Here is an 11,002-nt window from a genome sequence, read left to right as displayed (position 1 = left end):
ATTTTCCTATTAATAGTATTGAACATTTGTTCATGTGCTTATTTTCCATCCCTACCCCTTTTTTGATGATAAAACTGTTTTATCCCTTTTCTAATTGGATTGCTTGGATTTTTTTACTGTTGAGTGTATGTGGTAAAATACATGTTTACCATTTTTATCATAAAATACATCATTTTAGCCTTCTTTAAGTGTATAGTGCAGTGACTCTAAATATATTCACACTGTTTTCAACCATTACTGCTATCCATCTCCAGAACTTTTTGTCATCCCAAACTGAAACTCCCACCCAGTTAACAGTAATTCCTCTTTCCTCCCCTCAGTTCCTGGAAATTGCTAATCTGTTTTCTGTCTCTGTGAATTTGATTATTCTTGGTACCTCAAATAAATGGAATTACATGATTTTTGTCCTTTTATGTCTGGCTTATTTCAGTTAACATTGGTATATCAGAGCTATATCTACTGTACTTTTATGCCCTTTGTTTAAACACTACCACATTCTTTTCCAGAATTACTGCACCAGTCTCTATTCCCATTACCAACCAAAGTGTCTTCTTATGTAGCCCCAAGCCCAACATCATTTGGCATTATCTAATGCTGAATATGGTTATAAAACCATATGTAGTTGTTTTTACTTGTAATTCTCCTGTTATTAAATTTGAATATTTTCTCATATGTTTATTGCGTCTTTGGAAAGTTTCCTTTTCTATAAACTGTTTGTTCCTATTCTGTACCTTTATTCATCTTTCTTTTAGCATTCTGATATTTTTCATGTTGTTTACCTGGAGTTTTTTGTTTACTCTAAGTACTTGTCCATCATTAATTTTAGAATTATACAGACCTTTTCCCAACTTATCTGTCATATCCTTCACCATATTTTATTTCAGAAATCCTACCCAACCTTCGTATCACAAATATAATCTCTCACATTGACTTTTATTAACTGTGTGTGGTTTTGCGTTCTACAGATATTTTTTAAAGAAACTATTTATTCCACTTTAATCCATTCTATTTTTGTTCCTGTGATTCTTGTTTTTATGACCTATAGCTGTATTAATTTTTCACGTCTGTACTCATTTCCATGTTAAAATCTATACTGACCCCTAACAAATTAAGTAACTTAGTGTATGCACCTCTCCCCCAATCCCTGTTTGATATTATCTAGGTGAAATTTCAGTTTGAATTGTTGTGACTATTCTTCTTTTTCTTTTCCTTGGTTATTGCTATTTTTAGGCAACAATAAACTTTGATGTATAATTTGATCATGTTTTCATCCCCTGTCTGTTACTATATCCTCCAACATTTATTTCTTTCCTTATTAGAATTAGTCAAATGAGCTTATTTATTTATGTTAGTATATGAAAACCTCAGAACAATTCCTACTACTACAGTCTCTTGCTGTAGTTATTTTTATTGTTGCTATGTTAGTATTTTTATTGTTGCTATATGAGTATTTTTAAAGTTGTAATTTGCATGTCAGACACAATTTACCAACCGAACAACAACAGCAGTTTACATGTCAAACCCACCAAGGCCTTGAATGACTGGCAGTATTTTTATTATGCCCTCATATTTAAATGACAGATTAGACATAAATGCTTTTTTCCTTCAGTGCTTTAGAAAATATTATTCTATTGATGTCTTACTTCCAGTATAGCTATTGAAAGTTTTATGGACCTATACTTCATTCTATTAGAAGTGATTGCTCTTTCTTTTTTGAAGTTTTAGAACCATCTGTTTGTCTTAATTTGGGATTTTACTCTAACTTTTCTTATCTGCTTCCTGTGGTCCTCTATGAGCCCTTTTGATCTGAGATTTACTATTTCTTTTCACTTTCTGAGGCTACTTTTGTCTGGGTATCTTCTTGTTTATTTCTATCCCCACAGCTTTTCTTCTGTTGTCTGCCTTTAACCACTCCTGCTGCCTCTGGAGAATTTTTCCATCTTGTCTTCCATCTCAGTAATTTCGCTCTTGGCTCTATCCATCTACTATTTAGTCCCTTTATTATCACTTTACTGTTTTCCTTATTTCAACTATTAAAAATTCCAGGCCTAACATCTCCACTTAGTCATTTTTAATGTCTTTTGTTCCTACTTCATGTTAATAGTCTCTTGCTTATGTTTGAGGATATTTGTTTTGCTTATTGTGTGCTATTGATACAGTAATTCTGTTTCGTGTGAAATATGTTACTCAACTCCTCTCTCATCTAGTCTTTAGACTCCTCTGCTATTGAAGGTTTGTCTTTTCCCAATAAGCTCATATTCCCTTGATTATCAGTTCTCTGTAGCAGTCTTCTTAAGTTGTAAAACAACAGCTTTAAGAGCCAAGGTAAAATAGAAGTCCAAAGAGGCAGGTCATGTCTCACCTGTTTTCGTTAGTTTCTCCCAAACATTATGTGAGTTCCTCACATCAGTACCTCACATGTACTTCTCTGTAGTTTCTCCAGGGTTGATTATGGAAAGGGCACCAGTAGCCTGGAATACTTTGGCAGCTCATCAGGAAGTGCAAAGATAGATTTTCTATTCACTTTATGCATTTGAAACAGCCTGTTCACTCATAGTCATTTTGACTTGTGTACCTTTTTGTGTGCATTCTTATGACTTTGTGGCCAAATCTCAGAGATTTAGTCACTAAACATTGACTGTCCAGTTATTCAGTATCAAGTAAATTAAAAAGCTCTTTGCCTTTGTGTATCACTTGACAAACATTTTCCAAAAACTAGTACCTCTATTCCTAGTTCATGATAGAGGAAATAGGAACAGGAGGTAAAAGGAGCCTGCCCAAGGAGGTGCATCAACCATCCATTAATAAACATAAGGGAAGCATTCAATCTCACCAGTACTCAAACAAATTTATATTAAAGTAGATCATTGTATATATATATACACCACGTCTTCTTTATCCATTCATCTGTTGGTGGGCATTTAGGTTGTTTTCATGTCTTGGCTATTGTAAATAGTGCTGCTATGAATATTAGGGTATCTTCTTGAATTGAATATATGTATCTTCTTGAATTATAGTTTTCATCTTTTCTGGATATATATCCAGGAGTGAAATTACTGGATCATATGGTAGTTCTATTTTTAGTTTTTTAAGGAATTTTCATACTGAAATGAGCCAGTGAACAGTTTTGAACATAAATGACATGACCTATCTTGTGTATTAAAAATATAGTGGCTGCACCAATTTACTTTCCCACCAATATTGTACATGGGTACCCTTTTATCCACATCCTCTCCAACATTTGTTATTTGTAGACTTTTTGATGATAGCCGTTCTGACTGGTATAACATGATACTTCATTGTAGTTTTGAGTTGCACATCTTCAACTTTTAAGGTATTATCAAATTGATCTCCAGAGTGGTTTTCCTAATTTATTATATTCCTTTTAAATTTTATAAATGATTTATTTTTTTTAGGTTTTAATATTACTGCAGGGGTTGATGAAGAAACAGGATTTGTTTATGGAGGAAATCGCTTCAATTGCGGTACCTGGATGGATAAAATGGGAGAAAGTGACAGAGCTAGAAACAAAGGAATCCCAGCCACTCCAAGGTAGTGTTTGTTTATAGTGTTTATATAATGATACCATTTGTAAAGTGATACACTTGTGGAATCTTTTATTCTATTAACCATGAAGTGTTCTTAAATCAGTCAACATTTTCCTTCCTTCCTCCCACTTCCCCTTCCCCGTACTCTTTTCTCTCCCCCAATATACACATACACAATCCTCTTGATATGTAATCAGGTAAAACTATCTGTTCTCTTCTGGATGTTCTCATGGATTGATTCCCTACAAGCACCTCAAAGCAAAGTTTTATGATTCATTATCCCCATGGTTAAGACATTTCTTTATAACCTGAAGTATTTTCACTGTTATAAATATTTCATTATTATTATCTCTTGTAAATACAGAAAACAACCAGTTGTCCTGTCTTTTATGAAATCCTTTCACTTTCTAAATATTTTCCCCTTAATTTTTTAATCTTTTATCTCATCATTTCTTTTTATTATTTTAAGCTCTTACTATAGTATCAAGTCTAAGAAACTATTTTCTTATCCAAATTTTATCTTCAATCAGAAATGTCAAAAAAAATTGTTGAATAGAAGTTGTCATTATTTATTTTGCATGTTCTTTTTAAAAACCTATTTATTTTGATGAATTATTAGATCTTGAACTTCCCTTTCATTTTCCTTAAAAATGAGCTTTGAAATTATGATGCTTACCTTCTCTGGCTTTCTTTAGTCCTATATCCTATATTTTCTATCTTTTCTCTGGAATTCTGTCTCAATATTCTTTGATTCCTACTTCTGCCTTTTTCCAGAAGCTATCTCCTTTTACTCCATAATCTGTATTCTACTTCATAGAATTTTTTTAAAAATAAGATGCTAAGCAATCCAAAAGTAATAAAAGGAGAAATTTCTTATATATGCCACACACTTTCTATAAAGTAAGGATTTTTATAGTCATTTTTATATTAGTTATATAATTCTTGAAAATTATTTTTTGAATGCCCTTTAAATAGTGCTTAAATTATTCATTGTCACAGAATAAAATTTATTTTTAATTTTAGAGATGGATCTGCTGTGGAAATTGTGGGCCTGAGTAAATCTGCTGTTCGTTGGTTGCTGGAATTATCCCAAAAAAATATTTTTCCTTATCATTATGTTACAGTGAAAAGACACGGTAAGCTATTTCTTTTGTTTCCAAAGAAAGTCCAATGACTGTCTCTATGCTTAATCTACATAATCATCATGTGACTCAATGAACTAGTATTAGAAAACCCTTAAGATTAAAAGGAAAGACAAGCCATTAATTTACTAGTATGAAAATTGTAACAAACCTGATTACTAACTATATTTTTATAGCAACTTTGAATTGACATATGAATAGCATCATACTTATTTTTTTTCCTTGATATGACTATGATCAGATCAAGTTTTGGTGAACAATTATGAAATCTTTACATCTTTTTTTTTCTGAAACAGTGCTGTGCATTAGAAATATAATTTAAGCCACATATGTAATTTAAAATTTTCTAGTACCTACCTTTTAAAAAGTTAAAAGAAACAGGTGAAATTAATTAATGATTATATTTTCATTAACTTAGTATATATCAAATATTATTTCAACATGTAATCACTATGAAATTATTCATGACTGTTTTACATTCTTTTGAGGGGTACTGTGTCTTAGAAATACAGTATATATTTTACATTTCTAGCACCTCTCAATTCAGACTAGCCTCCTTTCAAGTGCTAAATAAAGATAATTTTATCAATAGCAAGAGTGACCCAAACAAGTGATCTGGGATCATTTGTTGGAGTCTAATCCTTTTTCAATAATACAGTGAAAGATAATTTTTAATTTCTGGCTAGTGTCTTTCAAAAGACCCTGACACTTTCCAAAAAAGTGTATAATTTATTGACTAAATATTACTCTTCAGCTTTAACTAAATGTTTGAGTTTCTCTGAATGCTTAAAACTGCCAGGTCTTTTATAATGTTTCAGGAAAGTTGGTGAGAGTCTCATATGATGAATGGAACAGAAAAATACAAGAGAACTTTGAAAAGTTATTTTATGTGTCAGAAGACCCTTCAGATGTCAATGAAAAGCATCCTAACCTGGTGCACAAGCGGGGCATATACAAAGACAGCTATGGAGCATCAAGCCCTTGGTGTGACTACCAGCTCAGGCCTAATTTTACCATAGCAATGGTTGTGGTGAGTGATTTGCTTTGTTATTTTCAAATTTCAAAAATGTTATGATAGGGTTTATTTAGTTCTTTATTCTCATTTGTTCTCAAATTCATTGAATTTGTTTAAAAATGAGTTATTTACTAGCTAGTTTTATATGGTCTTTTCTCACATCCATGTACTAACCAGGCCCAACCCTACTTAGCTTCCGAGATCAGAGGAGATCAGGTGCATTCAGAGTGGTATGGTCATAGACCATATGGTCTTTTCTAATGAATAAAGCATAACACCCTTAACTATAACATTTGATGTAAAAAAATAGAAAATAATGGGTGATGACTAACAAAGTTCTTCTCAATGTTTTTACATCATAACATATAGAAAATGATGATTTTAAAAAAAGGAAAATGATGATATTTGTACAACACACTGGGTGAAATGGATTAGGTTGCTGCTAGATCCACCCGCTTCAGTGAGCCCCAGACCCCACCCAGCTGTGGGGAAAGCTGAGGGCGTCTGTTTCTCAGCACACCTGTGCCATGCCTCGGCTCACTAGTTGGAAACATCTGGACTAATGAACTAATATGAGTAGCTTCAATTCACATTCTGCCTTTTGCTGTTGTTGTATTGCTCTAATTAGTTCTGTCTACTCAAGAATGCTTGACTCTCCTTTTTTATCTATACTTTAGTCTAAAAATAAAGTACAGTAAAACAGAGAAGGTATGTGTTCAACATCTGTGTCCGGATGTTCCCACCTTGTCAAAAAGAGTATTAAATATTGTATTATTAATTACAGTAGAATAAAAAATACAAAAGTACATAAAGGTAGCTTTGGTTCAGTGTGCATTGATTTTATTTAACATTTAAATTTAATGTGGATTTTTAGTCACTTAGTCATCTTTCTCTCCTTCTCTATATCACAAGCAAATGTGCTCATGCTATTCCAGTACATATCCTTCTGTGTTTCATTATGACACTAAAAGCAAAAAATGAGTTCCAGGTGAACTTAAAGGAAGATAATGTAAATCTTGTGTTCTGCCTTCATTGGCGCTATGGCAACTTCCTTTTGGAACTAGTAAACTTTCTTAAAGTGACACAAGAAAACAATCACCCCAAACAGCTTTCCTAACCTCTAAGGCCAAGATCAGTGCTTCTGAGTCAGCCTGATTGAATTAGGTCTGATTAGACATCTACACTCGATCTTCTGGACCTGCACTGTATTTTTAAAGTTTTCATTATTTTCCAGGTTTATAGTTTTTTTTTTTTTCTAATGTGTGTAGACACTAATTCTGTGATCTCAAAAAGTTTGTATATTTGTTAACACTCATTAGGCCCCTGAGCTCTTTACTACCCAAAAAGCATGGAAGGCCTTGGAGATTGCAGAAAAAAAATTGCTTGGTCCTCTTGGCATGAAAACTTTGGATCCAGAGTAAGTTATAAGTATTAAGAATGTAGTTCATATTATATTTAATGTATAATTATACTTAATTATATTAATATTGGCATGAAAACTGTGAATTCAGAGTAAGTCAAAATATGGGTGTTAAGAATGGTGTTGCTATTTTATTTCATCAAGTCATAATTTTTGCTTATCAATTAAATTTCTAAAGTTGCATTCAAACTGAATTTTGAAAAATACCTTCTATATCTTCATTAAGGGGCTCCCCTACTGGCTCAGTGGTAAACAACCCACCTGCCAGTGCAGGAGATGTGAGCCCCGATCCCTGGGTCAGGAAGATCCCCTGAGAAGGACACCAACCCACTCCAGTAGTCCCATGGACAGAGGAGCCTAGGGGGCTACAGTCCATGGGGTAACAAAGAGTCAGACACAACTTAGCAACTAAACACCAACAACATCTTCAATAATCATTAATGTTCAAAGTGGGCTTGTCCTAAATTCAATAATCAATAAAATAATTTTAACTTTATAAAACTAAGGTGTCATATGAATATTTTCTAATGCCCATTTTTTCTGATCATAAAAGTCATATATGATGATTATGAACATTGGAAGCATAGATGTATTGTTTCCTCAGAGACAATATTTTAGAAGTTGTTACTCCTAGTAGTTCCTCCTATAATTCTAAATAGTATGTGTTTGTAGCTATTTCTTGATTCCTTTAAATATTAGATGTTATTTGCTTACTTCTTGTGATGACAGATCACATCACTTCTTTTGATGACAGATTTAACTGTGTCATTACCTCGCCCTGAACCCTTTCCATTTTCTCTAAATAATTACATCACTGTTTTTATTTAAGCCAATAAATAATTTTGTTTCTATGATTAAATGTTTATCTCATTTTTCATTTCTTTTCTTTTCCAATTTTTATTTTTTCTTGAGTTTATAATGATGTTTATATTTTCCTTCTACTGTTTTGCTTTAAAATTTGATGCCCATCATCATTTGCTTTCTGTTTCATATGTGAGCGATCCCCATTTTGTTGTAGCCTTACCTTTGTAGATTTTTCCTAACGTATTGTTTACTCATTTTACTCTTGAGATGCAAATTTTTATATGTGTGAACTTATCTGCATTCTAAAGTATTCTCAATGTTTTCAGAGGTGGTAAGAACCACTGATCAGAACTAAAACCCACAGAAAAAACATACTTATGTGATAAGGTCTATCTATCTCACTAAAAGAAAAAATGGAATAATTTAATTAAAGAGAGTATAGATAACTATCTTGTATTAAATATTGCAGTGTTTGTAACTTTGTTTAGTTTGTAAATATGTGTAAATTATATTAAGTTGCTATTTATAATCTGGTAATCTACCAATTTTACTTAATTTTAAAATAACTTAATGGAGAAGTTTAAAAAACAGCCTTTCCAATATATAATAATTGGTAAAACTTTATCATTATTGTTCACTAATTCAAATTATTATGTGTATATTTTAATTGTTATAAGTATAGGGGCTTCCCTTGTGGCTCAGACAGTAAGGAATCCGCTTGCAATGCAGGAAACCCAGATTCGATCCCTGGGTCGAGAAGATAATGCTGAAGAAGGGAATGGTTACCCATTCCAGTATTCTTGCCTGGAGAATTCCATAGACAGAGGAGCCTGGCAGGCTACAGTCCATGGGTGGCAAAGAGTCGACTACAACTAAGCGACTAAGCACAAGTGAAATAATTAACTTTAACCAATATTTAGTGTCTCTTTGGAAGCAAGATATCTGAATATTTTATATTTTTTGTATTAGGTATTAAGCATTTGTTAATCATCCCCTAACACATTCTGAACTCAGTATATACTAATTTAGGGTTAGGTGGATGATGAGCTTTAGTCTATAGGTTGGAAGATAAAATAATTTTATTATTTCTTACCTTTTCCATTAGGAAATTTTTCTAATGCTTTTTATATAATGTCTGATCTTTTTTTAACCTAAATTTCAATCATTTTGCAGTGATATGGTTTATTGTGGAACTTATGACAATGCCTTAGACAATGACAACTATAATCTTGCTAAAGGTTTCAATTACCACCAAGGACCTGTAAGAATTTCTTTTTATTTCTTTGAGTTTTCAATTTGTTATTTTTCAAAGAATTTTAGATATTCACAGCTCCTTTCTCTTCACTTTTAAATTTTTCAGGAGTGGTTGTGGCCTGTTGGGTATTTTCTTCGTGCAAAATTGTACTTTTCCAGATTGATGGGTCCAGAGACTACTGCAAAAACTATATTTTTGGTTAAAAATGTCCTTTCTCGACATTATGTTCATCTTGAGAGGTAAGTCATCAGAGCATGTAATTTCTGAAACTAGTGTTTAGTGTTTAAACATAAATTGAAGAAAGTAAGGAAAACCATTCAGGTGTGACCTAAATCAAATCCCTTACGATTATATAGTGGAAGTGACAAATAGATTCAAGGGATTAGCTCTGATAGAGTGCCTAAAGAACTATGGACAGAGGCTCATGACATTGTACAGGAGACAGGGATCAAAACCATCCCAAGAAAAAGAAATGCAAAAAAGCAAAATGGCTGCTTGAGGAGGCCTTACAAATAGCTGTGAAAAAAAGAGAAGCGAAAAGGAAAGATATACCCATTTGAATGCAGAGTTCCAAAGAATAGCAAGGAGAGATAAGAAAGCCTTCCTCAGTACAAAGAAATAGAGGAGATCTCCTCAAGAAAATTAGATACCAAAGGAACATTTCATGCAAAGATGTGCACAATAAAGGACAGAAATGGTATGGACCTAACAGAAGCAGAAGATATTAAGAAGAGGTGGCAAGAATACACAGAAGAACTGTACAAAAAAGATCTTCATGACCCAGATAATCATGATGGCGTGATCACTCACCTAGAGCCAGACATCCTGGAATACGAAGTCAAGTGGCCTTAGGAAGCATCACTAAGAACAAAGCTAGTGAAGGTGATGGAATTCCAGTTGAGCTACTTCAAATCCTAACAGATGATGCTGTGAAAGTTCTGCACTCAGTATGCCAGCAAATTTGGAAAACTCAGCAGTGGCATCAGGACTGGGAAAGGTCAGTTTTCATTCCAATCCCAAAGAAAGGCAATGCCAAAGAATGCTCAAACTACCACACAATTGCACTCTTCTCACATGCTAGTAAATAATGATCAAAATTCTCCAAGCCAGTCTTCAACAGTACGTGAACCGTGAAATTCCAGATGTTCAAGCTGGATTTAGAAAAGGCAGAGGAACCAGAGATCAAATTGCCAACATCCATTGGATCATTGAAAAAGCAAGAGAGTTCCAAAAAAACATCTACTTCTGCTTTAATGACTGTGCCAAAGCCTTTGACTGTGTGGATCACAATAAACTGTGGAAAATTCTTAAAGAGATGGGAATACCAGACCATCTGACCTGCCTCTTGAAAAATCTGTATGTGGGTCAGGAAGCAACAGTTAGGACTGGACATGGAGCAACAGACCGGTTCCAAATTGTGAAAGGAGTCCATCAAGGCTGTATATAATCACCCTGCTTATTTAACTTATATGCAGAGTGCATCATGAGAAATGCTGGGCTGGATGAAGCATACACTGAAATCAAGATTGCCGGGAGAAATATCAATAACCTCAGATATGCAGATGACACCATGCTTATGGCAGAAAGTGAAGAAGACCTAAAGAACCTCTTGATGAAATGAAAGAGGAGAGTGAAAAAGTTGGCTTAAAGCTCAACATTCAGAAAACTGAGATCATGGCATCTGGTCCCAACACTTCATGGCAAATAGATGGGGAAACAGTGGAAACAGTGACAGACTTTATTTTGGGGGGCTCCAAAATCGCTGCAGATGGTGACTGCAGCCATGAAATTAAAACACACTTGCTCCTTGGAAGGAAA

At 33.5% G+C, this 11,002-nt stretch overlaps 1 protein-coding gene across 4 annotated transcripts in view; it reads left to right on the top strand.

The window, feature by feature from the left end:
• Positions 1-11,002, top strand: part of AGL (amylo-alpha-1, 6-glucosidase, 4-alpha-glucanotransferase) — a 101,371-nt gene that overhangs the window by 82,344 nt on the left and 8,025 nt on the right. For all 4 annotated transcript variants that reach the window (XM_010831000.1, XM_010830999.1, XM_010830997.1 and 1 more), the window contains exons 28-33: positions 3,417-3,552; positions 4,572-4,684; positions 5,509-5,720; positions 7,025-7,122; positions 9,103-9,190; positions 9,290-9,423. In XM_010831000.1, coding sequence (XP_010829302.1) covers positions 3,417-3,552; positions 4,572-4,684; positions 5,509-5,720; positions 7,025-7,122; positions 9,103-9,190; positions 9,290-9,423 — 781 coding nt within the window. The remainder of the gene's footprint in view (positions 1-3,416; positions 3,553-4,571; positions 4,685-5,508; positions 5,721-7,024; positions 7,123-9,102; positions 9,191-9,289; positions 9,424-11,002) is intronic.

Source organism: Bison bison, unplaced genomic scaffold (genome assembly GCF_000754665.1).
Source record: "Bison bison bison isolate TAMUID 2011002044 unplaced genomic scaffold, Bison_UMD1.0 scf7180017864519, whole genome shotgun sequence".
Taxonomy (NCBI): domain Eukaryota; kingdom Metazoa; phylum Chordata; class Mammalia; order Artiodactyla; family Bovidae; genus Bison; species Bison bison.
The sequence above is the reverse complement of the archived record's forward strand: the minus strand, read 5'-3'. Positions and strand labels throughout refer to the sequence as shown.